At 37.3% G+C, this 27,798-nt stretch overlaps 2 protein-coding genes, 2 long non-coding RNA genes and 1 pseudogene across 6 annotated transcripts in view; 2 read left to right on the forward strand and 3 right to left on the reverse strand.

The window, feature by feature from the left end:
* The window catches only part of LOC136242228 (kazrin-like), a 31,515-nt pseudogene extending 28,224 nt beyond the window's left edge, over positions 1-3,291 (reverse strand).
* A 79-nt stretch (positions 3,292-3,370) lies between these two features.
* Positions 3,371-27,798, reverse strand: part of LOC136242831 (kazrin-like) — a 46,162-nt gene continuing 21,734 nt past the window's right edge. Inside the window, exons 10-11 of the mRNA XM_066034320.1 lie at positions 5,607-5,774; positions 3,371-3,412 (exon numbers count right to left, since the gene is read on the reverse strand). Of these exons, the coding sequence (XP_065890392.1) occupies positions 3,386-3,412; positions 5,607-5,774 (195 nt within the window). The 3' untranslated portion in view covers positions 3,371-3,385. The remainder of the gene's footprint in view (positions 3,413-5,606; positions 5,775-27,798) is intronic.
* On the reverse strand, positions 6,407-18,708 carry LOC136242833 (E3 ubiquitin-protein ligase TRIM71-like). The gene is made up of 2 exons (XM_066034322.1): positions 18,609-18,708; positions 6,407-8,883 (listed from the first exon to the last, which is right to left on the reverse strand). The coding sequence occupies exon 2, from the start codon at positions 8,842-8,844 to the stop codon at positions 6,655-6,657; it is 2,190 nt and encodes a 729-aa protein (XP_065890394.1). The 5' UTR covers positions 8,845-8,883; positions 18,609-18,708; the 3' UTR covers positions 6,407-6,654.
* LOC136242842 (uncharacterized) lies at positions 18,678-19,124 on the forward strand. The gene is made up of 2 exons (XR_010694659.1): positions 18,678-18,932; positions 18,982-19,124. It is a non-coding gene; the product is annotated as an uncharacterized lncRNA (long non-coding RNA).
* LOC136242841 (uncharacterized) lies at positions 20,578-26,413 on the forward strand. Of its 3 annotated transcripts, none has more exons than XR_010694657.1 (6): positions 20,578-21,284; positions 23,095-24,964; positions 25,075-25,220; positions 25,269-25,464; positions 25,613-25,745; positions 25,813-26,413. It is a non-coding gene; the product is annotated as an uncharacterized lncRNA (long non-coding RNA). The 3 variants fall into 3 exon arrangements; XR_010694658.1 differs by lacking the exon at positions 20,578-21,284 and adding an exon at positions 21,839-22,321; XR_010694656.1 differs by lacking the exon at positions 20,578-21,284 and having other exon boundaries at positions 21,867-24,964; positions 25,813-26,409.

Here is a 27,798-nt window from a genome sequence, read left to right on the forward strand (position 1 = left end):
ATTCAAACATGATGTCTTTTAACAGTGACATACTCAAGTGTGCACCTCAGAAGTTGTTTTTTTTAAATTTCACATAGCAGCCATGTTTGAATTTCGCTGTTTACGGAATTACATGTTCCCTTATATATATATACGTAGGATTAGATGTGTCTCCTGTTTCAACGTCAATGTATATGAACTAACCTAATCAATTTTCCTGTTTATCTTGAGGTACTATCGCAGGTCATCTTTACTAAAGGAGTTCAATACTCTACCATCAACAGGTTCATTAGCAGCGTGTCTGCTAGCTGGGGGAGACCAATATCACTTGCCCATGTCTTGGCCACCCAAATGTGATGTAGTGTACCAGCTTGTGGGTACTTGCTACAGTAACAAACATGACCACAATCATTCAGTATTCAGTGTATGAATAGGAAACACCTGATTGATAAACACCATCTCATAATAGACCTCTTTGTGCTTTACAAATGCAAGCATTATCAAAATCTTAATAGTGTGAGAGGTACAATGAAAGTACATACAGGTGATGATTTATGTGGAAATATATAAGCACTTGCGCACATAATTAAGACATGATCAGTACCTGATCAAAATATATGCGTACGTTATAGTGAAAGCACTGTTGCATGTGTGTACAGAAAAATACAGAACTTAGGGGTATGTCTCGAGCAGCACTTGGTGAATACAAGGGAGCATGTTAAGAGGCTAATACAGCACAAGGCAAAGCCGAGTGCTGTTATTGTCTTGAGACATCCCCGAGTGCTATATTTTTTGTACACACAAGCATAGACAGTACTTCAAGTGATATATTATTGTACTGCCTGGTTGTCTTGCTCGGAGCGATTTTCTTGAGTACTTGAATCACTTTAATTTTCGGTAATCAAACTATCATATCAGTAAGTTGTCATATAATCTATTGTAGTCATAGAACAAAGTGGGAGGATTAGTTTTGGCTAGTTTTAATGTTTGACAGTGTCACGCACCTGATCCATCGTGTCATCGTCATCTGTGTGAGGTTGTTGCTTCAATTTTCCATATCAGACTATCAGCAAGTGTTCAATTTCTAGTCATAGAACCAACTGGTAGGATCAGTCTGGTTAGTTTTAGCAATTTACAATGTCATGCACGTGTTCAATCATGCTGTCGGTTGTTTTCGTAACATTCCTCACAAAACTGCTTAATATAACTGTACTGTATTTGCCCAATTACATGTAGCTGCATAACTGTACTGTATGACTCATACAATATAGTTATGCAGCTAATCGTTACAATATGAAAATACAGCACACAGCGGCACTTTGATCCTCCCATGCAAAGTATGTGCCAACTACACTGAGTAGAGTACACTATATACAACAGTTCTTCTATCCAAAGATCATCATGTACTAACAATGTACTAGTTCAAAACAATACAGTTTGTACAATGGAAATGAAAGTTGGTGAAGTTAAATTGAAAAGTGCAAATAAAAGAACACTACAACAGCAAGGCTGGCATAAACACCAAATTCCAACAATAGCACAGAAAATCATTGTAAACCTAACAAGTGGGTTAATGACACTAGCATTATGATTAGCACTACTTTTTATGGATCTACCACAAAGTTAACACAAACTTGTGAAGTACTTGTACTTAGTTCACACTACAGTGAACAATTGTATACACTTATAAACCACTTCCAGCTCCTAACTGTGCTACAGGAAGCATACACCAGCCACAATATATAAAACATTGACCACATATGATATACATGTGTTATTTCTATGTACATTTCAATTACAGTACTGGGTTTTATGTTTTTGGACCCAAGTAAACCAGTCTAAAGCTTCACACTTGTATCACAGTATTATCCATTTATACACTATAATATATTTTAGGTCCTTTGTGGTCATCAAGGGCAAGTCTGAGTTTCCTCTTGTGCAGGGAGTTGGTGATGCCAAGTGACTTCTCCAGATCTGAACTGCTACACTCCAGTAACATACCACCTGACTTGATGTTCTCCCTGCAAGCTTGTGCAATGTGCATACTGACTCATCCCTGTAAAATGTGATAAATGAAAAGATCAATCCATACACACATGTATTATGTACATATTCATACACACATTCACTTAACACATATATATATAGCTATAGGGACCCATCAATGGCTGCCTCCATCCATGCTGCAACTGCAACTCCTTTCTATTGGGCCATGGGGGTTCCCCAGACCTCATTAAGCACTGCCCATTGTTCTCTTAGTTCTGCTGTGATGCTCTTACTAACTGGCAACATGGCATCCTCAGCACTCATCACTGGTAATGGTGGTAACACTTCACCTGTTGAACAAACAGTAGAACACATTAAACATATGGTGGGAACTATATATGCATGTGTATACATGCACACACTACATAATTATATCACAAATGAATCATATACTTGTGTGTGTGTCTGTAATAGAAGTTGAGGTGAAATTACTTTCACTATAATAAAATAAAAGAAGTGGTTAGACATAAAGATCTAAATGAATGTCTTTAGTTTACAAGACAGGCTGTTCTATGAAAATAGGATTCAGTTTGGGGATAACATTCACTTAACGGTAGTAAACACTTTAGAACTTTTCAGTTTGCAAACACTTGTAAATGAAAATATCACACTAATGGCAGTACAACATACCAATGTATGCACACCCATGTTCGCTATGCCCACAAAATATACATGGAATTCTGTAGTGTCAAGATTATTGAGTTAATGCAATATGCCTGCTTGTCTCAGCTTTAACTACAGCAATGTCATTTAGGCTACAAGTTATCCATAGATACTAGTGGTTAGTGGGATAACTACAATATAATTGCTAAGACTATGAACTAAGTACAACAGAGGCCACTACACTCTTGCTATTAGTAATAACTAGATAGCAGCTACATGTATTGTTGAACAGAATTTCTCTGTTATTGTAACCAGAAGGTCGACCTTAAAACCAAATAGTAAGGAATTTCTACCAGTGATGGGAATACAAGCATAACGCCATAGCAACCACAATCCACACAACAGTGTTACACAATGGAGAAACATTTTAATGGAGGAAGAAGCAACATAAAGTCCTGTTGTGGTGTACTGACAGAAGCCCAGTGAACAAATCAAATCATCTCACTACATGAAGACAACAAAATTTCTCACCACTGTCTTTTCCTTTCTTGCTACCCTTCCAGAACTTTGTAAATGATCCACCAATTGAATGCTTCTTTTGTTCTTCTTGTCCATATATGGTGTTCCGCTGCCAGTACTCTCAGGGGTGGGGAATTTGGGTCGTGTGATGTTGATGAGGTGGTGAAGCCATTACATTCATGAGGACCATGTTCAGCTTGAGCAGATCCTGCTGCTACTACAGCTAAAGTGACATTGTCTACCTTAGGTAGTGGGATAGTGGGGACTAATAGGAACAACACACATGGAGACATGGAACTATATACATGTGCATACATGCACACACACTACACACTACTAAAAAGTGTAGGTGTGCAATTTTGAAATTACTTTCACTATAATAAATAAAAAAAGCATAAAGATCTAAATGAATGCCGGCGGTCTTTAGTTTACAAGACAGGTTCTTCTATGAAAATAGGATTCTGTTTGTCACATAACAGTAAACACTTCAGAACTGTTCAGTTTGCAAACACTTGCAAATGAAAGTATCAAAACCACACTAATGGACTAGTTCTATCACTGTAGCAGTACAACATGGTAACTAGCCTATATGGGAAAATCCCTACAATGGCATATATATATATACCTGTTCAATGAGAAAGTAGGAATTTTCCCACATAGACTAGCCACTCATTCATGTTTCCTGCTTCACATACTAGAACCCTATTTCACTTTTAAATTAACAAGTACACAGAAAAATTTGGAATTTTCAATTAGAGTAGGGACCATAGCACATTGATAAAAAGTACTGAAACAAGCTGGAGTAGTGCACAATATTGAATCACAGTAAAACAATAAGAAGTGTTATATCCCTACTGTGCATTTCCATAATGGTATCTTGAGCACAGTAGGGATATTACACTTCTTATTGTTTTACTGTGATTTACAGTGTTGGGAGTAACGTGTTACTTATGTAATGCGTTATATAATAATATTAGTTTTGTGGTAACTAAGTAATATAACGAAATATGCTATAAAAACAGGTAATATAACTCAAGTTACTTTACTTACGAATGTAACGCGTTACCTAAGTAATATAGTTACTGTAACTAGTCTAATATTATGTAATATTATTACTACAAGTAACGAAGTTACTAATCTCGTTAGTAATCCACTAAGTAACGCCTAGCCACAACGAAGTAACGAAGCCTACTGAACGAAGCTTATTCACCAGCTTCTTACTTATAACCAAGATTTGCACATTGTCCAACAACGCAATCATGTCACATGATAAGATGGTAGTTTCACACGTGACAGCTTAAGGCTGTGGACACAAAGTAATATAATATGTAATATTATTATAGTTACTTTATTTTATGGGTAATATGTAACTGTAACTAAATAGTTCAGTTGCAAGTAATATGTAATATGTAACTAGTTACTTTTACAAAGTAACTTGCCCAACACTGGTGATTTAATATCATGTACTACTCCAGCTTGTGTCAGTACTTTTTATCGATGTGCTATAGTCCCTACTCTAGTTGAAATTTCCAAATTTTTCTGTGTACTTCTTTGTTAACTTTTTTTGTAAATAATTACTATGACTGGTGGACCCATGCATACCGTGAAAGAAATGGCACCGCGTGCCCCAGTTATTGTCAGAAAAATGAAGTATCCATTATGCTTCGTTGTCAGCTATGTTCAACCCATTACACAGCATTTTGGATCAAGAACTGTTCAGAAAGTGCCTCTGCAATCCATGCATACCAAAAGAAGAAATGGTGCTGTGCCCCCAGTTTTATCAATTATCATCTGAAAAGTGAAGTACCCATTACGCTTTGTTGTTGGCTATGTTCAACCTGTTACACAGCAGTACGAATCAAGAACTGTTCGAAAAGCACCTCTGCAATCAAAATAGCCACTATGAAAAATACGGACAATTTCCATTACGAAGGGAAGCCATCACGTGCTATCGCCAAATCGACACTTTTCGCTGTCAGCAAAGATGAATGGGACACAAAGGAGGACACTGGTAAGTCCATGAAGAATGCATTAAAAGTGTTTTGGGTCAATCTGAAAGCTTGTTTGGGCTTAGTTTTACCTAACCAATACTACCTCATCGTCGTCGGGAAAAATAGAGGCTGGTTTTTGGGTGATGTTATTTCGTGGGCCATGCCTACACCTTTGTGGTCCCTACTATACAGTACTATCGTACTGTATGTTGTTTCACTTTTAAATTAATTGTTTTGCACTATTATATATCTACCATAGTGTTGTGTATGTAAGTATCACACATACACAATACAGGTTTTCCCCTATCCTATCACATGACACACACACACACACACACACACACACACACACACACACACACACACACACACACACACACACACACACACACACACACACACACACACACACCCACACACCAAATATGCATGCATGTAGGAACGTACACACGTACAACTTTCTTTTACCTGTCCACTCAGTAGTAGAGCTAGTTCAGTAGCTAGATGTCTACGAACAAGAGGAACACTAGTTGGAATATTTAGTACACCAGCAAGACTGTCTGATGTGAAACTGCTTTGTTCTAATACTACCAGAGCTCCATGTACCCCAGTGCCTGTAAAATTCTCAGAATACTCCTTTATGATAACAAATGATAATATAAATATCATTAGTATATGAATGTGTGTGTGTGTATTATACAGGCAACATCATTAGTACTGTATATGTGTATTCATACATACATGTCAGTACTATGCATGTTTGCGTATACAAAGTGTGTAGTTAGTACAGGCTTTTACATAGGACTATATACCTGTAAGTCAATCTGGTTTAGCCATTGTTTAATTTTATTTTCTTGTTTGTCTGGATCCAGTCTAACTGCTTCTAATGGACTCCTTGTTAAACTCATGCATCCTCTACAACTCCACGACAACTCAACTACACAATTCAATAACCAGTAATATATCAAATAAACAATTAATTCCATCCAACTGAGAGGAGTGAATTGAACTGTTAATTTCCTGGGGTACTTGTGCAGGTCAGCTTTACTAAAGGAGTTCAATACTCTACCATCAACAAGGTTCATTAGCAGTGTGTCTGCTAGCTGGGGGAGACCAATATCACTTGCCCATGTCTTGGCCACCCAAATGTGATGTAGTGTATGTATTATTACCAGCCTGTTATACTTGTATTTTGCAATAATTTACTATTAATATGTTAATACCAATCATAAAGTAACAAATGATGTTATGTTACTTATACAAAAGATTACAAATATAAATCTACAAACTTTACTGATGTATACAGCTGTACTACTTTCTAAATAAAAGGTGCAGTATATATGTTCCATTACAATAGTTGTTACCTATCTGTATATAACAAAACTGTGCAAAATACATAAGAGAAAAACATAATTATGTCATGCAAGAGTTAAGATATTTACCATGAAGTCCAGCAAATCTATTGTATTGTTCCTTAAGTAATTTGAAGTGGTGTAATACATATAGCTACCTATAATCAAAATATCTGTACCCTGGTATTATTGTAATCACAGATGTAGATACTACCATTAGGACTAATAGCTATTCCAAAAGGATGTTTAAATTGGCCTTTTTGTTTACCTTCACTACCAAAGCAATGTATGCAGGTTCCATTTTGATCAAAGATAGACACACGATGATTATCACTATCAGCCACTAAGATGAAGCCATTGATATCAACAGTGAGGCCATATGGACAATTTAGTTCACCTCTGGCTGTTCCTTTAGTACCAAACTTGCCTACATATCCACCATCAAGTGTAAAGGTGTACACACATGAATGACTATAGTCAACAACAAGCAAATGATTACTGGAACTGATTGCTACATCATGAGGATCATCCAGTTGCCCTGATCCAATTGTGAGGCAAAATTCTCCATTGGTCTTAAACACTGGAATACATTGGTTACCATAGTCAGCTACATACACCCTATCACTGTGTACTGTGATGCCATATATAGCATCAAACTGACCATCAGCTTTTCCCTTAACACCAAACTGCAGCAGGTAGTTGCCATTAATATCAAACTTCTGTACCCTGTGGTTACCACTATCAGCCACATAAAGGTAATTGTCACCATCGAATGCAACACCTCTAGGACCACTGAACTGGCCAGGGTTACTACCTTTACAACCAAACTGCCTTATCAACTGATCCTCACTATCAAATACATAGATGCAGTGTTTGTTATATTCAGCTACTACCCACATGCCATCCCTACCAAATGCAATACCCCATGGTTTACCCATCTGTCCATTATTACTAATTACTTTGCTAGGTTGATCTATAGCTGTGTAAGGTTTATGGATGGCAACAGTGTAGGGACTTGCTTTGATCTGTTCTCCTTCAATGGACACCAACAACTTTACCTCTCCAGCTTGTTTGGCTACAAAAGAAGTAGTGTAGCTACCATCATCATTATCTCTAACTTGTGCAGTAGTCACTTCTCCTGTATTCCACTCCACCTGTACTGATACATGACTACCTCCTAGTGAGCAAGAATGACCCTTGATATCCTTGGTGATTATCTTGAATTGTGGCTGTCCCCCTACACGTGTGTATCCAGATGAAGACAAGATTTCAGAGTTGGAAAGGTCACCTTCTATAAGCTGACTAAACTGTGGGAGTTGCACTTTACTGGAGTAAAACTTGATGTTGTTTGATTCTACTGGTATAGTGTCTAGTTGTTTGTAATTGTCAGTTAACTCTTTCATTTGGTTGATCATTTGTTTCTTTGCAGAAAGTGCGTCTTCATCAGAACTTTCCTTCACTGCATCATCAACTTCCTTCATGCTTCTTGCCTGTGCTTGTGTAGATTCAACCTCTTCTAGTTGTGCTGCCATCTTCTTCCCCTTTTGTGACACTATCTCACATAACCTTTGCTTGACCTCTTCTTTCTGTTCTCTTAACTTCTCAATCAGTTTGTCATAATGTTCATCAATCTTCTTGTCTACTTCACCAGCTTGTTGTCGTATCTTATCTCCCATATCAGTAATCTTGTCATGAGCTTCAGAAAGATCTTTAATAATTCCCTCTACTGGACCGGTGATATCCTTCAACTCACCTCTCTGCTTGTTTGCCATGTTCTTTACAGTGTCATGATTGTGGCCATTGTGTTCCTTCACAGTGCAGTACAGACACACCAGCTCCTCACATGTCTCACAATAATACTTCAGTTCATTCTCGTGCTCTTTACACAACATTACTTTTGGTTTGGGCTGGACTGAGATGTCTTCTTTCTTTGACCTCAAGTCAACTAATGCAACTATGGCATGACCTCGATACCTATAGCTACGTTTGTGATGCCCGTTACACAAATGACATAAAAACATTGTACAATCTGGACAAAATGTCTCTACTGGGTCTTCTCCCATACACTCATCACATTTCACTTCTGTTTCACCTTCCACCTTGCGCTTTAAGATCAACTCATCCACCAACCGATTGATCAGAAAATTGTTATCAAAATCCTTCACTCCTCCAGCAGGAACAGTAGTTTCCCTTCTGCACTCTGGACAAATGATCTTAGATTGTACCTGCATCTTCTCCAGACACTTTTCACAATACGAGTGATGACAAAGTAGGTACTTGGGATTCTTGAATATCTGATAGCAGACTGGACAAGCTAGACTATCAGTTGCTTTCTTCACATCCATAGCAGCCATTGTGGAAAATGTTATGAATTGATAGTGGATATGTGACAGCTGTATAAAAGCAATAACTGTTGTAAAATGTATCAACACACATGATGATGTGACGTGTGGCTAAGGAAAGTTGATGCAGGTGAGCAACAGAAAAGTGTGTATCAAGAACACACAGTAGTGTGTCGTGCAGTCAAAAAAGCTGGCTCACCACACCATGCATCGGTATATTGACAGGAAGAAAAAAAGTGTTTTCACACATACACACTCTATGGTCCCTTCTCGAAAGCACACAATTTTTGCATTGTAGCTGCTGATCACCTTTGCCACCTCACAATCCAAATATCAGAAAATCACTAGTGATGTGCGATATATATATATATCGATATTGGAATATCACAATACTCTGGCCATATCATGATACTGATATCATGCTTGTGTATCAATATTTTGATTGCACGAAATGTGAAGGTCTGGTTTTGTGCAATTTAACAGTGTAGATTGGTTGTTTACCAGTTTGCTAGACTCTTGAAGCTTGGTAAACAAGTAGACCGAAAAAATACAAATTTTAAATCGGATTTAGGGTAATTTTGCACCAATAATCAGTTGAATAATCAGTAACAACTGATATTAGAAATATCAATATCGGTAAAGAAGTGGAAATAATTAGTCAATTAACCATAACCCACAATCAATTAATAGAGACAGTAATAACCATGTGACAGTAAAGAAAGCAGTAAATGCATGTGTCACTGGTAAAATTTAGTTCTGGTTATATTCTCTGCGTTATTTTAGTTTTAGCTATAGTTTAAAATGTGAAAATCTTTTAGTTATAGTTATAGTAACATTTCTAAAAATGTTTTAGTTTTAGTTGTACATAAGAAAATCTTTTAGTTTTAGTTCTAGTTCTAGTAATCCTTTCCAAACCTTAGATTTAGTTTTGGTAAAATATTCTGTTGTATATTAGTTATAGATTTAGTTCTAGTTATAATACGGATTTGCTTTTAGTTATAGTTTTAGTTAACTAATACGTATTTGTTTTACAAAAAATACTTTTAGTTTTAGTTATAGTTAACTAAACCACAATCAGGTCACAAACTATAGCATATATTGATGTTTGGATGCTACATATAGCAGTACAGCTTCATTCCACCTGTAGTTTTTATATCTGAACTTATACATGCAGTGCTCTGAGCAACATAGCATTGTTTTAGTAAAGAGTTTTAGTTTTAGTTATAGTCATAGCTAATTTCTTCAATAATTTTAGCTTTAGTTTTAGTTTCTTAATTCATTTTAGTTATAGATTTATAATGTCTTTGTTGTTTTAATTTTAGTTATAGTTTTAGTTAAGAACATGAAAACCTTTTAGTTATAGTTTTAGTTATCTTTCTTACTTCTTTTTAGTTATAGATTTACTTTTAGCTATAATATGGATTTGCTTTTAGTTATAGTTTTAGTTAACTAATACATATTTGCCTTACTAAAAGTACTTTTAGCTTTAGTTATAGTTAACTAAAACAACACTACTTCTAATCCTCCACCCTGGTCTGAAGAATCGAAGAATGTTGCTTATAATATCAGCATATCGGTTACAGGAATGGGCAAATAACCAGTACTGGTAAATGTGAAAATATGTATATCGGTGCAACTCTAATTTATGGATCAAAGAATAAAAATGTAGTAAATAGCAAAGTAAGAGATGTTGCATACTTATACCTGTTATGAACCACGATAGTGGGTTCATAATAGGGATTGCCCATGCTTTTTGCAAAAATCCTAATAGAACGCACACCTAAAAACCACCTTGAAAAGCATCCTTCAACTCAAAACAATCCTCTGGTGGTTCTTTGCAATGAGTATAGGTCCACTAGTAAGTATCAAGTGAAAAGGAATGGTGTGTGTATTTCAGACAAAACTGAAATATGCCCGTTTGTTCATATTATTATTCTTATTATATATTCATAATATTATTACTAGGCCCGGGGCAAATACAACCAAGTACAATCACCAATGGGACAACCTACTAATGGGGTATGTACAAAGGGTGCATAGCCAATACAGTGTGTGCAGGAAGAAAAGATGCACAGTAATACAATTCTAGAGGAATTGACTGGCACATGAACATAAGGGATGCATTAGTATGCAATTACAATCAGTGATTATACGACCATGGACATGTGAGGATGTGAGATTGCACTTTAGATTGTGAGAATCATGGTATTGAATCTGATGCCTACAAACAGTAAAGCTTAAACATCCAACGAATACTTATTACATTAATTTTATGCAATTGTACACAATTTGTGTTACATGATATGTTTAAATGAGGATGGATTAGAGCGCTGGATTAAGACATAGCTGGAGTTGCCAAGAGCAAGCCATGGTAAGATTGGGATAAAGCAGAGTATTTTAACTGTCTGTCACCTACAACTGGTATCTGAGTTATGTATATTTAACATGAGCTGTACTAAAATGATCACATGATGCTGTGGATATGCTGCAAGACCAAAAAAATTTTGGAGAACAAATGTGGCTGAAATGCAATACCAGAATTTCATGGATATGTCAGTGTACACAAGTATGTGGAGCATTGCTGATGGCAGTAGACTTAGTTACATATAATAATAGCAGTTAATAGCAAGCACAACCATGCACACAGCAATTATCAGCCTAAGGGCACATTTTGTGTATGGTTTCTCAGGACCCATATCAGTGATCAGTCTGGGCACTTCTGGCACTAAAAGGCTTCAAGTGGAGAGCTATGCATCATCACACAAACTTACCAGCTGGAAACTGCACCTTCTTCGCACAATGGCCTGCCAGGTGAGGCTTTCTCCCATCCCATACATGAGGATCATTTTGCAAAGTTTTATTCACTTATTTTAATATGTACCAGCCATCAGTAAATCATGCCAGTTGTTTGTGTTATAAACGTAAAAGACATTCAATTTCATGTATACTCTTTTTTACATTGACACATGCATCTGTACATGCATCTCTGTACATGCATCTCTCACATGCACATGCATCTCCTAGTCTTTATCACCCCAAGTAGCTACTTGTCAATATTTGCAATGTATTCTTTTGGCTGGTCACTCAAAGCTGTGTTTCTATCCCTTTCAGTTCTGCACTGTGCTGTTCCTGTCCTTCTCCAGAGTTCTTGTTCTGCTGTGCCCACGTGCGAACTATTGGCTTGAAATTCCAGCTGTAATTCTCTTGGAAGTTTATACGTACTAGCATATATATTTCCAGTCATCATAGCCTCATAAATTATACTATTGTCCTGTAGGCTCACTCAAAGCTGTATTCCTATTTTATTCAGATCTGGCCTGCGCTGTTCTTACCCTTCACAAGAGCTCATATTCCAGGTGACCAAACATATCAAGCCTCTTCAGTCACGAGTTAGTGTTGATTGGCATCAATGTTGTAAAATGGACATCACTCCAGGCAGAGATGCCTCATTGTTACTCTTCTACATTGTGGTGATCCACCTAAGTACTGTTCTAGAAACACAGAAACTCGCTTTTCTTCATAGCGCATTGTGTAGAATAGTTCAACATGCCACATGCATCTGACGTCAGTGCTATCGACATAGCAATGAAATTTCAAGGTAAGCCTGTTTTGTAAATTCATGTTCAATTTTCCTGTCTGTTTTGCTTGCTTGCTGAATTGTAAGGATATTACATTAGTTGTAGGCATGAATTCCACCATAGGATATACAATTTGGGGTAAAGAGTATGCTGTGGAGTTTGAAGTTAATTACAGATGAAATTTGGGTATGGCAAGTGTCAGAAATTGTTGAAGATTCCTTTACCATAGTGAAATCCTAACGGTAGAAATCATCCTGTAACTATTAGTGATGTGCAATATATCGATTATCGTGATATATTAATTTTATATCTAAAAATTAATATCGTTATATCGTGATATATATATAATGGTGTAGCAATTATGATGTTCAAGACAGTATTAATTTCTTTATAACAGACTTAGCTACTTTCAGACAAAAGTGTATGTTAGGGACTATTTTACATGGTTTATACGACGCAAATACTAGCAATTTATTACCATGACTTCATGCAATTTGTATATCGTGATAATCTATCGTATCGTGATAAAAGAAGAGATGCTAAATGTTTTGATCGGCGTTAAATAGAATCGTCGTACGTTTCTATCACCTCCACGAATACAGCCGCCCATTATACGATTGTCTCAGTCTTCATACAACATGGATTCTATTCCCGGTGAGTGCAAAGCCTTAGGCCTTGTAGTTCTCTCAAATATTATTAATTTTATTTATTTATTCATTCATTTATTAATGACGTAATTTTAACCGCATTTGGCCACTCCAAATATATCTTTAGTACTGTTGTATAATTATTATTCTTTTACAGGCATAACGAGGAGAATCCTGGGATAAAAAGTAGCAAGGCTTGCTGAATGGATCATTGTGCGTGTCCATAACCTATTTTTGATTTCGTTTTCGGATGGAAACAGCCCAAACCAGGCCGTTTCTTCTTGCCAAAACGCCATTACGCTCGAGAAGCCACTGATACAAGATCGCGCTCAAAGTTAAGTTTTTTGGTGTGCGCTGCTTGTGGCTAATAGAATCTGTCTTTATTACACTCAGTATAGGCCATGCAGGAAGCTTAACTATCTGGGCTGATGACTTTGTCGAAAGGTAGTTTTTCGGGGGTCCTTCACATACAAAATCCATCTACGAAATTTCGAAATATGGAAATTTACCAACCAAATCGATTTCTAGTTTCTGGATAAATTTCTACCAAATTTCCAAATTTCTACAAAATTTCCGAATTTCTGGCTTGGAAATTCTTGGGTGCTACGAAGTTGTAGCTTGAGTTGTAGTATATTCCGTGCCTTAGGCTACTGTATTATGGTTTCAGTATGGGTTCAAGCTGAGCCGAACCGTTCACTAGCGGTCTGGTAAGCCGTCGTGACTCTCGTGGTTGGGGTGAAGTAGGAATTTGAATAAAACACTCACCAGTAATCCACGGACACACCAAAACGACTTGCACTGTGCGCTCGGCACTGTGGTCTTTGCACCGTGGGAATCGAATCAGCTCGAAAGTATACAACAAATTTACGAAGCAGATTACGGACAAATGTTAGTGCGTATAATCTAGATGGCGCTATACGTCTTCTAGTTCTATTGATAGTGACCCCTCTTCCTTGCATCTGGCCTCGTGTATATACACATATAAATCCATGCAATATAACTTACACTAATGAAATAATCAAAATTCTATGCCAAACATTATAAAAATTTTAATCGTATGGATTTATGTATTTAAAATTTCAGTTAATATTTCTGAATTCCCAACAAAAATTTCTACATTTCTAATAAAAATTGCCAAATTTCTATGGTCATCGACGACATTTCTGGAAGTGAAGGACCCCTCGAGTTTTTTGCTCCGTGATTATTGTACGTGGGCGGGTTATCCAGATTAAATACTCTAATAGAGCAGTCATGTAAACACTCTAATAATGCAGTCAAGTGTATAACAACAATCCTTGCACTGAATTTGACAGCTATTAAAAGCACCAGTAATGCAAATTGTAGCTCATATTGGAAGACTCTCAGTCTGTATGCACATTGCAATTTGATCAGTTTCATGTTTGTACTGAAATGTTGATAGCGTTACTATGCAGAATGCAAAATTGTACTATTCACCACAGTCTTCATTATCAATCAAAGAAATCCATGTTAATTTGTACACATGATATTATAGTCAATAGTGTGAGAAGATATTGCTGAGGAGATGATATGTTCCAACAACTTGCAGCAAATACTAGTCAATGATATAGGTCTATAGTTTGATGGATTAGTACACAGGCCTTTCTTGTATACTGGTGTTACATATGCCTTTCTTGTATACTGGTGTTGCATATGCCCTCTTCCAGTCTGAAGGGAGTTCACCCTGATGTATAATGCAGTCAAGTGTATAACAACAATCCTTGCACTGAATTTGACAGCTATTAAAGGCACCAGTAATGTAAATTGTAGCTCATATTAGGATCTCAGTCTGTATGCACATTGCGATTTGATCAGTTTTATGTGTGTACTGAAATCTTGACGGTGTTACTATGCAGAATACAAGATTACACTATTCACAACAGTCTTCTTCATAATCCATTACTGGATTAATAAAAAGTACACAAACTAGATAAATAAAAAAAATTGGAAATTTTTTAAATGGGAATAGAGATCGCTGAAAAAAGCCACGAAACAAGAAGGGATCGCTGGGGTGGTAATGTAATTAAACCACAAATCCCTATTTTGACTCACTTCAAAATGACAGAGCATGTAACTAAAGATTTATGACCAGAGAATCATAATAGGGATTTGTGGTTTACATTACCACCCCAGCTGTTTCGTGACTTTTTTCAGCGATCCCTATTCCCATTTTAAAATTTCCAATTTTTTATTCACCCTATACTTCAGTCATAGTGTATAGACTGAAGTATAGGGATTAAATGTCCATTGGTATATCTGCAGGTATAGGCACCAGAAACCAAAGATGCCACCTTGGTACTTCCAAATATTTACAAATTTTTTTAAAACATCAATCACTAATTTGTCTGCCATGATTAAATATTCCATTTAAGTTTTAATTTTTGTGGCTGTTGTTCCTGTAAGTTATACTATCACGTTGGTGGATGCATGGGTCTAGCAACTACAGTACTGCTCAAACGTAACGTCGCACTCGCTCGCACCGCTCGATTGTGATGTTACGTTTGAGCGGTACCATACACTTTTCAGTAATTGATTGTTGGGGCGTGCGCTCAGCCACAAAATTTATTTTATGGTATGCCTGGTACCATTCTTTCTTTTGAAGCAGTATGACAAAAAGACATGTCTCGGAACAAAGCAATGTCAAACACTGAAAAAATCAAGCCCATAGCCTTATGCATTGTCAAGTTATGCTTGACTGAAGCTTCGCATCAGTTAGTCAATTACAGTAGAAAATTCAGTTAAATATAAAATTGTTAAAATTACAGTTGGAAGGGTTGGGATCACTCTGAAAGCATATTTGGGTGTGGTTAAGCTTAACCAATACCACCAAGCTGTTTTGAAGGAAAACTGAGGCTGTTTTTCAGGTGATTTTGAAGGGCAAGAAAGCCCAAAACTCCATGATCCCAAATATACAGCAGTGGAGTAATACCTGGTACTAAACCATGAAAAATTATTTGTCAGCCCACACATTCAATTAAATTTAATAATATTATCAGGTTTTGTAGTTTTGCACTATTAACAATATAGCTGGGTTGCTTACCACTTTCCTGAACATTTAAAAAGCTTGTTATATAACAGTGCAATTACCTATGAAAATATATTAGCAGCCACAAATTTGATTGCACTTTAAAAATGTAATATGTCATGTACAAGAAGTATCTCTGCAATCACTAGGAAAACACGGGTGATAAGCTTAATAACTACCACCACAGCAACAGGGAAGCCATATTGCACTACCGCAAATCAACATTTTGCGTCGTCAGCAAAAAGAAATGGGACACAAAAGAGGACAAGGTAAGTCTGTGATGTGTGTATTGTAAATACTGAGGTATCATATCAGTGACTATACAGCTGTTAGATACAGATATGCTCTCGCAGATCACTAAAAATCACTTTATGCTAATACCATCATGGAACATGTCTGAATGGTTTATTATACAAAATAGATAGCTATACACTTTGGTGTTTTCAAATAAGTTAGTGTTCGATGTACAGTAGCTGATATGTGTTCACCAATTGTTTGTGTAAGTTCTAGGTGAGATTGATAACTATGACTATGTGAAGTGGAGCAGATAGCTACAAGCGTGACGCCCACTAGACAAGCGAACTACTGTCCATTTGTGTTTGAAAGTGGGCGACAGTGACTATTTCGATTGGAAGACGAGTGGTTGCTACGCCTACTTAATAAACAGCATGATTGGAAGTTGCTACTGATCGCTGGAGGTTAGTTTGTGTTGGTTAAAACACTTTGATAGTCTTGTTTCTTTAGTCTCACGTAACTAGGGTAGCAATAATCGTGATAGGCAATATATAATAAAATTTGCCATATCGCACAACACTAGTAACTATGTAGCACCAAGAGGTGTTCATTATAACATAGATCACAGGGCGGATCCAGAGTTTGGAAAGACGGGGTGCACTTTGCCAAAAAAGTTGAAGAAGAAAAAAAAAAGGTCACAGCAATAGCAATAATGGTTGTTCTTCACCAAACGTATATACTATAAGGTATATATAAAGACCCTTATTCATAGCTTCATAGTTAAGCTACATATACACTGCCTCATGAACACAGTGACTGCTTTATTAGAGTGATTGACTGCTCTATTAGAGTATCTCAATCTTGTATGTAACTTTTTTAAGGAAGACGGGAGGGCACATGGCCCCTGTGCCCCCCCCTTGATCCGCCACTGGATCAACTGTGTAGGGCTGCAATAGCCATTCCATGTAGTGCTCAAAAACCTGTTTACGAACTTGAAGTAATGGCGATTTTTTGGTACTGTACAGTAAAAGTGAGATGCTATAAATTTCTAGTAATAAACTCCTTAGTACCAGTTTGGTGGCGATTGATATGCAGCAAATCCATGGTCAATTGGTGGTACTGTTCGGGAGTTAGCTGGACCGTGGACAGACAACATTTCAGCTATATAGAGTAGATTGATCCCTAGAGTCTGGGGCAGGTCATGTGACGCTTTAGATTTTCCCAGTACGCTGCAATTTCACCAACGAATGCCCTCATTATGAAGGAAATGAACTGAGAAATTATAGTCAAAGGATACGTACAAGAAAAGCAAAAAATTAATATGCAAATTAGATACTAGCTATCAAACTAAGCTTCACTAATCACTTTTTTTCGATTGCAGACTAAAAATAATAAACAGCTACAAAAGACTAATGCTACAAATACATAACTAGCTACTACTACTACTACTACTACTACTACATAAGTAAGGCAATGATTTTCTGTTTTTCATCAGTGCCCACATGTATTTTTACTGCCGCATGTATTTCCCCATTATTAAAGATTTAACCATTATTTCACCTGATTAACCAAATATTGAGGATGTGCAGTTCAGTTATCAAGACTCATACAGGAGCTACCTTGTGTATTGTAGCCAAGAGAATGTGAAAGATTGCTACAATGAAGTTTTGACCCTCGAATGGAACTGATCATGCGACAAAGGATGACAATACATAGCCCTAAAGAGCAAACTAGCTATGTTGAGTTAGCTATGTTAGAAAATTGCCTGCTATGCAGAGGGATAATGGATAATGGTAATCACCTGCCTGCACTCTACATTTGGAATTTTCTGATGAAATACAGAAAATCACCAAATAGTGGCCTAAAGGGGAATACTATAATTAAGGGTAGAAGGGATTGTCATCATAATCACTGTCCCGAAGCTTAAAATCATTTTAGCACTACTTTGCCCATAGATCGTATATTCTTCGTGGGTACGAAGAATTTACGATCTATGCTTTGCCACAGTGAAACAGAAAGTTGCTGGAGTAAGTAGCTACTGCATTGTTTTGAACAGATTTTGACATGAACGGTGGGGGTGGCAGACTAGAAAAACGAGCCATCACTCGAAAGCGCTACTTACTCACAGTGGCGTAGCCAGACCCGGGCAAAATGCCCTGGAATCAAGTCACTGTGCCCAACCATCAACTACCCAAAGTAATTAAGGAGGTGGGCTGAACTCACTGGTGAACAATCGCTTAATTATAACATACAAAAATAGCTAACACAACTTACTGTGTGTCCACTTCGTCAATGCTTTCTTTCTGGCTGGCCAGCAGTAACCGGGTTTCCCCTGGGGTTATACCGTAAGTTATTTGATTGTGGTATTATGGCTAATGAAAAACGAGATCACATGATTAAAACGCAGGCAGCATCGTGACAAGGGACTAGACAGAAAAATTTCTGTACAGATAGGACAGTGTACCTTCGTGTTTGTGGTGAAGCGTGGACTGTGTGATGAAAACCTTGATGAAAATTCGAATCAGTGATGCGAAGTCATGTGAAAACCCGTTCAAGCTGTGTGTATGGATGCTGGGGCTTAGACTGATAGTTCAGACGGTATGGAGTGCTTGTTAATAGTCAGCATTTATTTTCTTCCTGTTTGTAGACTGATTATCTACAGTTTAAAGTCATCACGTGATGCGGGTAGTCTGCTATAAACGCTCCGTGCTTTCATTCAAATTCCGCTCCGTGCTTGCTTTCAGTCTAGTGTTAAGACATCATTGTATCATAGATAATACACGTAATAAAGGATTGGCAACGCGCATATTAATCTGTAATTACGTCACGTACAATCCTCGTTACGGCCCGCCCACTTTTCGTTACTATAGAGATATTCCATCTCCATAGTAACAAAAATAGGCACCGTAATTCCTCGATTATTATACCGTAAGTCGGCCATATTGTTGTGCAACTGTATCGAGCGTTGTATGGGGCCTTTTTGATTCGCTTTACAGGTCAGCCTGTCTGTTATATATGTTAGTACTAACCTTACGTGATGTGCATCCACCATGGTTTTTTCCGTTTGTTGTATTCGGAACGCGCGCAGTACCTAATTTCAACCTTCTCCGTAGACCCCGTGTGTACAAATTTGACAAATCTGCACAACAATATGGCCGACCGAAAATGGTTGTTATGGAGATGGAATATCTCTATACACATTTCGTTTCTTTCGCCAATATATGCTCGGACAGTAGTACCACTATCTTGGCGAGCAACGTACTGAAGAAGACGGACCGTGACCAAGGTTAGCAGGAAATAGCTAAACACACTGATATTTTCAGCCCAGCGCGATAGGAAGTTCTTTAAGGCCCCTATTTGGTCTGAGTGATTGTTAGTTTCTCATCAATCGCCCGCATCCTTCTTAAGCTACCGCACGGTAAGCCATTATCAGGCCTGCCAACCTGGTAAAAAAATCTTGAGATTTCTGTACCTTTATTGTAGTATTGCAGTGTGTAGTAAAAAAAACTATGCTGAGACCAAAAAAAAAAAAAAAAAAAAAGGTCTCAACTTTTTAAACTTGAAATCCGTGACATTCGCGCTACAAATCGTGAGAGTTAGCAGGCCTCAAAATCCGTGAGATTCGATCTGCTGCCCTTGAGCAGGGTAGTGAAACCGTGAGACTCACGGTAAACCCGTGAGAGTTGGCAGGCCTGCATTATTTACTCTGTGCATGCTCAGAAGAACGGCACGTGATACCAAACTTATAATTTTTTTTGTTGATGAACGCTACAATGCGCTATATAGCTATCGCCAGGAGAGCTGTTGTTTTCCTTAGCAAATTGCTGCAGTGCCAGTTGTAATCGTGTTCTATCGACTTCATCAAAGCAGGCTTTCAGTTGACTGTCGAAAAACAGTTGGCGATCACGAAAAGTAGAATCAGCTGGTGAAGGAAATGTTTGTAGTAAGAAAGAAAGACAATTTGGACAAGGTCTGTACATCAGTGTGTTAATATTATAAAAAATGGCATTGTGGTAATACCCTCCCGCCCGTATCATAAGGCCCCTATTCGGTGATTATTAGTTTCTCATCCAGCCTTTCTAATTATTATGATACGGGCGGGAGGGTATTACCATTATGCCATTATTTTATAATATTAACACACTGATGTACAGACCTTGTCCAAATTGTCTTTCTTTCTTACTACAAACATTTCCTTCACCAGCTGATTCTAATTTTCGTGATCGCCAACTATTTTTCGACAGTCAACTGAAAGCCTACTTTGATGAAGTCGATAGAGCACGATTGCAACTGGCACTGCAGCAATTTGCCAAGGAAAACAACAGTTCTCCTGGTGATATATAGCGCATTGTAGCGTTCATTAACAAAAATTATAACAGTTTGGTATCACGTGTTCTTCTGAGCATGCGCAGAGTAAATAATGGCTTACCATGCGGTAGCTTAAGAAGGATGCGGGCGGTGGATGAGAAACTAATAATCACCAAATAGGGGCCTAATAATTAGAAAGGCTGGATGAGAAACCGGCTAATAATCACCAAATACCGCTAGGGGCCTAACTAGTGAGTATTCTAAGTTTTGGAGTATTCACAACAAAAGAAAAGTTGTTAGCCGATAATTTTTATGTAGCCACTTGTAACCACCTATTGAGTGGAATGCTTTAGTTTCTGTAGACGAACTGTTTTTCTATAGCTCAGTTTTAGCCTATTTCACTGTGCTGGGTTTTGGAGTTTTAGCGTGGTCATACATATAGTGACATAATGGTAACATCCAGTAAAAGAGAGTTTATTGTTACCATAGTGGAATACACATACACACATTCCGCTAGATACTACAGACACGCAATAATGGGATACAGGAAGGTACGCATTGGAAGGAGGCGCAAGAACAGAGAAAAAGAAGCGGCTAGAAGGAAAGCACAGACCACCAGGGCGTCCAAGCAAAAGGAAAAAAGTATGTGTTTTAATATAGCTGTATATATTATATAATTATATATGCATACATAATATATATATTATATATGCATACATGTGTATACTATCCTATATATGTACAGTATAGCTATGGCTGTATATTATACAGCCATAGCTATACTGTACATATATAGGATAGTATACGCATGTATGCATGTATGCATATATAATATATATATTATGTATGCATATATAATATATATATTATATATAATCAATATGCATACATATAGCATATAATTATAGTTTTATACAAAATGGTATGCTAGCATATTGGATATCTGTGCTAGAGCTCCTGACAAGGGGGCTTATAGTTGCTCCACTTTGTAAGAAACACTCTAATAGAGCAATCATGTGTTCAAACAGAGCATTCCAATCCATTTTCCAAACTTTTCTATGCATGGGGTATAGTTATATATATATATATATATCCCCACAAGTACAGCAGTACAGCATAATTCATGTATAAAAATGTTCCATTGAGGCAATTATGTTTGCTTTAAACTTTAAATAATGAATCTGCATGCATGCAATGGCTGTTCAAGAATATTATAGTAGCCTACATGCATAGTACAGCTACTTACAGCGTAATAATATATGTAACATACAACATACATGTAGCTAATTGAGTATGATTACAAGAATGTATAGCTACAGTGTATAATAATCAATATACCACTTTCACACCTCACTTCAAAGGGAAGAGAAGGTGTATAAGTGGTATAATAGCACTGCTAGCAGTGCTCGGGAATGCAGTAACGAGAATAGGAGGTAGTATATACAAGTTATATCCCTCCTAGGAGTGATAATATACTACCTCCTATTCTCATTAATGCATTCCAAGCATTCTCAGAAATCATTTGATTTCTTTGATGAAACTGTGTGATCTCCTCTCCTTTAATTTAGCGACACTTCACAGGATCGATAGTGGGTTTTAGTTTTTGTAAAGTGAGCCAAGGCATAGATCATGGACTTGGGGAAGAAGATAGTTCATTGTTTTAATGAAGAAGGTCACAGGTTAGTTTATGTTAAACATATTACATTCAATAGTCACGTGGGGATGTCCCACAGACACTGGGTGTAGCGCTTAATTGATTTGGCCATTAGTGTTAATAGTATTCGCTACTTTAGTTTATTCATGGCTAGTAAAGTAAGTACTTTAGTGTAGTTGAATCATCTTTACATTGCCGTTTTGACACCTGGTGCGATGTCACACACACGTAGTGACTGGGCGTGGCACTTAATTGGCTAGGCCATTATAGCGCGGTAAACATATTCACTTCTTTAGTTTATTCATGGCTAGTATAGTAAGTACTTTATAGTGCACTTAAGCTTCATTATGAGCTGTTCAGCTCGTATTTGAGCTTCCTGTGTTTAATTGCGTACCCACAATCGAAGCGATCTGCATGCTCGTGACGATACACTTACGTTCGGTCTCTCAGCAGTGCCTTGTCGTTGCTCTTACGACGTTATCCACAATCGAAAGTCACATGGTCCCATATAAATACACTCGCAAAGCATTCCTGCAGTTTCCATGTACACTTGCAGGTGATTCACCCAAGTGGAATATATTAGTTGTAACATGGGCACTTGTGATTTGCCTGAAATATACACACGAGCACGAGGGCGCAGCCCGAGTGCGAGTGTGTATATTTCAGGCAAATCACTCGTGCCCATGTTACAACTACTACATATTATAGTTGCATGCATATATACTGTTGTGTTGATGTATACTGATGTTTGGTTACAACATGTACAAATAAATGTCATTATATTCCATGACTCCGCAGGCACCAATAGCTCTGTCCCAGATATCTATGCCAAAATCTAATTCAATTACCCCTCTGACTCCTACTTCACCACTATTACCGCCTATGTCTCCTATTTCACCACCAACATCTGAGGCAAGAACATCTATTCAGTCACCATTCTCGTCACCAGGATCAATATCTGCAACATCTATATTTCATCGTTGACATCTATTCTTCCTCCAATTCCATCACCAATAACTGTGCCAACATCACCAATACAATCAACTTCCCCGCAATTATCAACACTATCACCTAATTCATTGGAATCACCACCATTACCTGATCTGTTAAATACAAAGTTGCCATCACGTGCTTGGAGTATGCAACAGTCTGAATGCAATTCACAATTATTTATCTATAATATTCAAGAGGAACCATCATCTAGTAGCCAGCCCTTAAAACTTTCACACTCTGTAACAATAAGGTCTGATTTATCTGTGCATAGTTATTCATGGCCATGCGCTGAATAGCATGACATGTGATAGTTTGTCAATTCCAGATCAAATCAATGTACAAACCTTAACAACACTTCTGTTAGAGATTGAGAAGTTGAATGTATGTCCAGGGCACCCAGACAAGCAGTTTGTGCATATGGCAAATGAAAAAAAGGGAAGATTGCTAAATTCATCTGCTGAAATTGCAGCATATATAGACAGAGAGCATACCATCTATTATAGTGGTGAGAGCTATTCAGAGACAGTGAGAACATCTAATTGCCAGCTACTTACAGACAAACATCGCTGTAGCAACTGTGTTCGTTACCGTGATACAATCAGATGTATGTATCACAGATGGATAAAGCAGCAGGATGAGCCCAAGGTTGTCAATACCCACAGCCATGCTAATGAGAGGTGGCTAAACACCACTGAAATGAAACAGAAAACCAAACAATTGAAGTCTCAATTGAGAACAACCCAAAAAAGAAATGTTTACTTAGAGCAAAAAATCAAGGAAGCCATTGACAAGAAGAGCATTGAAGTAGATAAAGAACTCAATAATGGATTAGTTAACATCATGAAAGAGCACTCTAACCAGATCAACCAACAGTACGAAGAAAACAGTTTTCACGAATGAACAGATCAAAAACATGCCCAAACAACGCCGTTGGCACCCAATGGATTATCTGATGGTGCCTTCACCTGAAAATGTTATCTTTTGGAGCATATGATGTTTTAAGAAGATTTATTGTATTACCATGTGGTCGTACGCTGAGGGATTATACACATTTTATACATGCAGGGGTAGGCATTCAAGCAGAGGTTACAGAACAACTTATGTCAGCAGTTACCATGAATAATTTGAAGGACTATGAGAAGCATATTTCAGTGGTATTTGATGAAATGAAGATCAAAGAAGGTCTAGTGTATAACAAGAATGAAGGTAAAATTGGATTTGTAGATTTAGGAGCAGTAAACAACACTTTAGCATCATTTGAGCAGTCATTGACACAATCAACAACTCATGCACGATTACCAATTGCTAAACATATGCTTGTATTTATGGTGAGAGGGTTGTTTATGTCTCTGAAGTTCCTTATGCACAATATCCCACATCTGATCTAACAGCAGACAGCATATTTCCATTGGTGTGGGATGTGATCTGCCATTTAGAAGCTGCAGGCTTTAAAGTAGTTTCTCTTACTGCTGACAAAGGATCATGCAATCCTAAATTCTTTCGTCTCCACCGCCAAGCCAGTTCTGTAATTTCTGATGTAGTTTACAACGTTCCCAACCCTTATAGTAGTGATGGAAGATATATTTATTTTATTTCTGATGTTCCTCACTTGATAAAGACAGTGAGGAATGCTCGGTCCAATTCATTTGGACGCAGTTATGCTAGAGCATTGTGGGTAAGTAGAAGTATGTAGCTACATGCATGGAATGGTTTAAACATTGTGTAATTTTTTTAAGGGCCGCTATAATGATAGTATAGCAAATCATATTATCAAATTTTATACAGATCAATAGAAATACATTAGTTGGCAGCACTTGAGGAGATTGTACAATAAACGCACTGCTTCAGGGTTAACATTTTAAAGAAAACTTACCCTAGGCCACATCAATATCAATTCATACTCTAGAATGAGAGTTGATTTAGCAGCACAGGTATGGCTTGTGTACTTAGCATTTGCATAGGCATTGTCAAATCAACAGGTTTTAAGTAAATCAGATGGAGAGGCATTTGCCTACTATGGGGATGATGACACAGCAGAAACTGAAAGATTTGTTAGGAAATTCAACAAATTTTTTGACCTTATGAATACAAGATACCTGGAGGAAGAAATATTGAAGTTGAATCATGACTTGGGACCATGTACCATTCAGGAAAGCAGATGACCCACGTTTAAAGGTAACAAGCTATGGTCTAAAATTGTTGTAGCAGCACACATGCAAGCATGCACAACAGTGGAACTATATATACATGTTATAATAGTTCCTATAGTGATATAAAGTTCATTGTTATTATAACGGCATATTTGTAACAATTAATGCTGCAGTGGCTTGAAAATGACTTTCTGAATTACCTAAATGAATGGGAACAAAGTGTCAAGCAAAGAAAAGGATTTACACCAGCACAAAGAACAATGATGTTGCTAAGCCCAGAAACACTTGAAGGGCTCAGGATGACAGGTAACCATAACTTTTATACTACTTGTATTGCTACACATACCTATACATTTTTTCTTTTATTATGTAGTCAAAGCAGTTGTAGAATTAGTAAGATTTTTTGTTGAGTCTACCTGGTGTGAAATATGTACTGACGGAGAAATTTTGTCAAGACCCTCTGGAATCCTTTTTTGGTCAGCAACGGGCCCAAGGAAGGAGAAATGACAATCCAACTGCAGCAGAATTTACAACCAATACTAATTCAATCAGTACAGTCATCAATTGCAACAGATCCCCTTCGTGGAAACTGTAGGAAAAGACCAAAGGATAAGATCGAAATTGATGAGACTCCTTTGTTAAAACGGCGACACCATACCAAAAAGTGACAATATAAATGCAATTGTTTCAGCTGTATAAATAGATTTGTCATATTTATATTGTGAAATATAAATTTACATGTCATTTTCTTTTCTTAAGTTCCTTTCTCATGCTTTTCTTTTTCTTAGTTTCAGTGCTCAATGTGATTTTGTAATCTTCTATCCATTGTTTAGCATAGCTAAAACCTCTAATGTCTAACCAAGATGTTACAATCATTTTAAGTAATTTCATGTTGTTCTCATCATTTGTTACAGTACAGTTTATGATGGCCCATGTACATTGCACTTTGATGTTTTGACATACCGAATTAATTATTTTGGCTTTCCCTTCAGCTGATTCTGCAGATGACATGGTGGTGGATGTCTTACTATGCTGCGTTACTTTGTGTCCACAGCCTTAAGCTGTCACGTGTGAAACTACCGCCTTATCACGTGACATGATTGTGTTGTTGGACAATGTGCAAATCTTGGTTATGAGTAAGAAGCTGGTGAGCAAGCTTCATTCAGTAGGCTTCATTCCTTCGTTGTGGCTAGGCATTACTCGGTGGTTCACTAACGAGATAAGTAACTTCGTTACTTGTAGTAATAATATTACGTATTATTAGATTCGTTACAGTAACTATATTACTTAGGTAACGCGTTACATTTGCAAGTAAAGTAATTTGAGCTATATTACCTGTTTTTATAGCGTATTTCGTTATATTAGCTACTTAGTTACCACAAAAGTAATAATATTATGTAACGCGTTACTTTTGTAGCGGGTTACCGTACGCAAGGAAATTTTGATGTCAAAAAAATTTGACGAATTCAGACTTCAGCAGATTTGACGAATAAAATGTTGACGAAAATGAAGAAATTGTAGGCAAAACCTGTACTTTTAAGGGCGCTTATAAACATTTGACGAATTTAAATTTGACGAATTAAACCGATTCGTCAAATTTTTTTGACGTCAAAATTTCCTTGCGTACGGTACTCCCAACACTGCCTGGCACTAGTCTCGTCCTCGCAGACCCATTCTCCAGGGTGGCGCTTATCGATTAGAGATTATAAGCGCCCCCTCCGAAAGGGTCTGGTGAAATGCCCATATCACCAGACCCTGATGTATGTCACATATCACATATCTATATGTGACACACATCAGTTATCCATAGTAAACCTATCACTATATCACTCTATACAATACACTACTCTACCATGTCATTAGGTTATTACATAATACACAGAAATACCAAATACGACATATATTAGATTTCCATTGCTATTAAATACTTACTAAAGTGTTGTGTCACACATAAACACAGGTTTTCACCTATTCTATAACATACATGTGTACATAGAAACACAATGCGCGCGCGCGCGCGCGCACGCACACACACACACACACACACACACACACACACACCTTTCTTTTACCCTTCCACTCAGTAGTAGAGCTAGTTCAGTAGCTAGATGTTTATGAACAAGAGGAACACTAGTTGGAATATTTAGTATACCAGCAAGACTGTCTGATGTGAAACTGTTTTGTTCTAATACTACCAGAGCTCCATGCACCCCAAATTCTCAGAATACACCTTTATGATCAAAGATAATACCGTACAGCATAATAATTTGACGGGGGTGGGGGGACAAATTTGACAAAATGCATGCCATTCGTCAAATTTTCCTCATCAAAGTTCACATGACTAGTTAATTAGAATACT

The sequence above is a fragment of the Dysidea avara genome, chromosome 13 (genome assembly GCF_963678975.1).
Source record: "Dysidea avara chromosome 13, odDysAvar1.4, whole genome shotgun sequence".
Classification (NCBI taxonomy): domain Eukaryota; kingdom Metazoa; phylum Porifera; class Demospongiae; order Dictyoceratida; family Dysideidae; genus Dysidea; species Dysidea avara.

Coding starts and splice junctions, on each gene's coding strand:
- LOC136242833 (XM_066034322.1), bottom strand. CDS start 8,844: ATGGCTGCTATGGATGTGAAGAAAGCAACTGATAGTCTAGCTTGTCCA.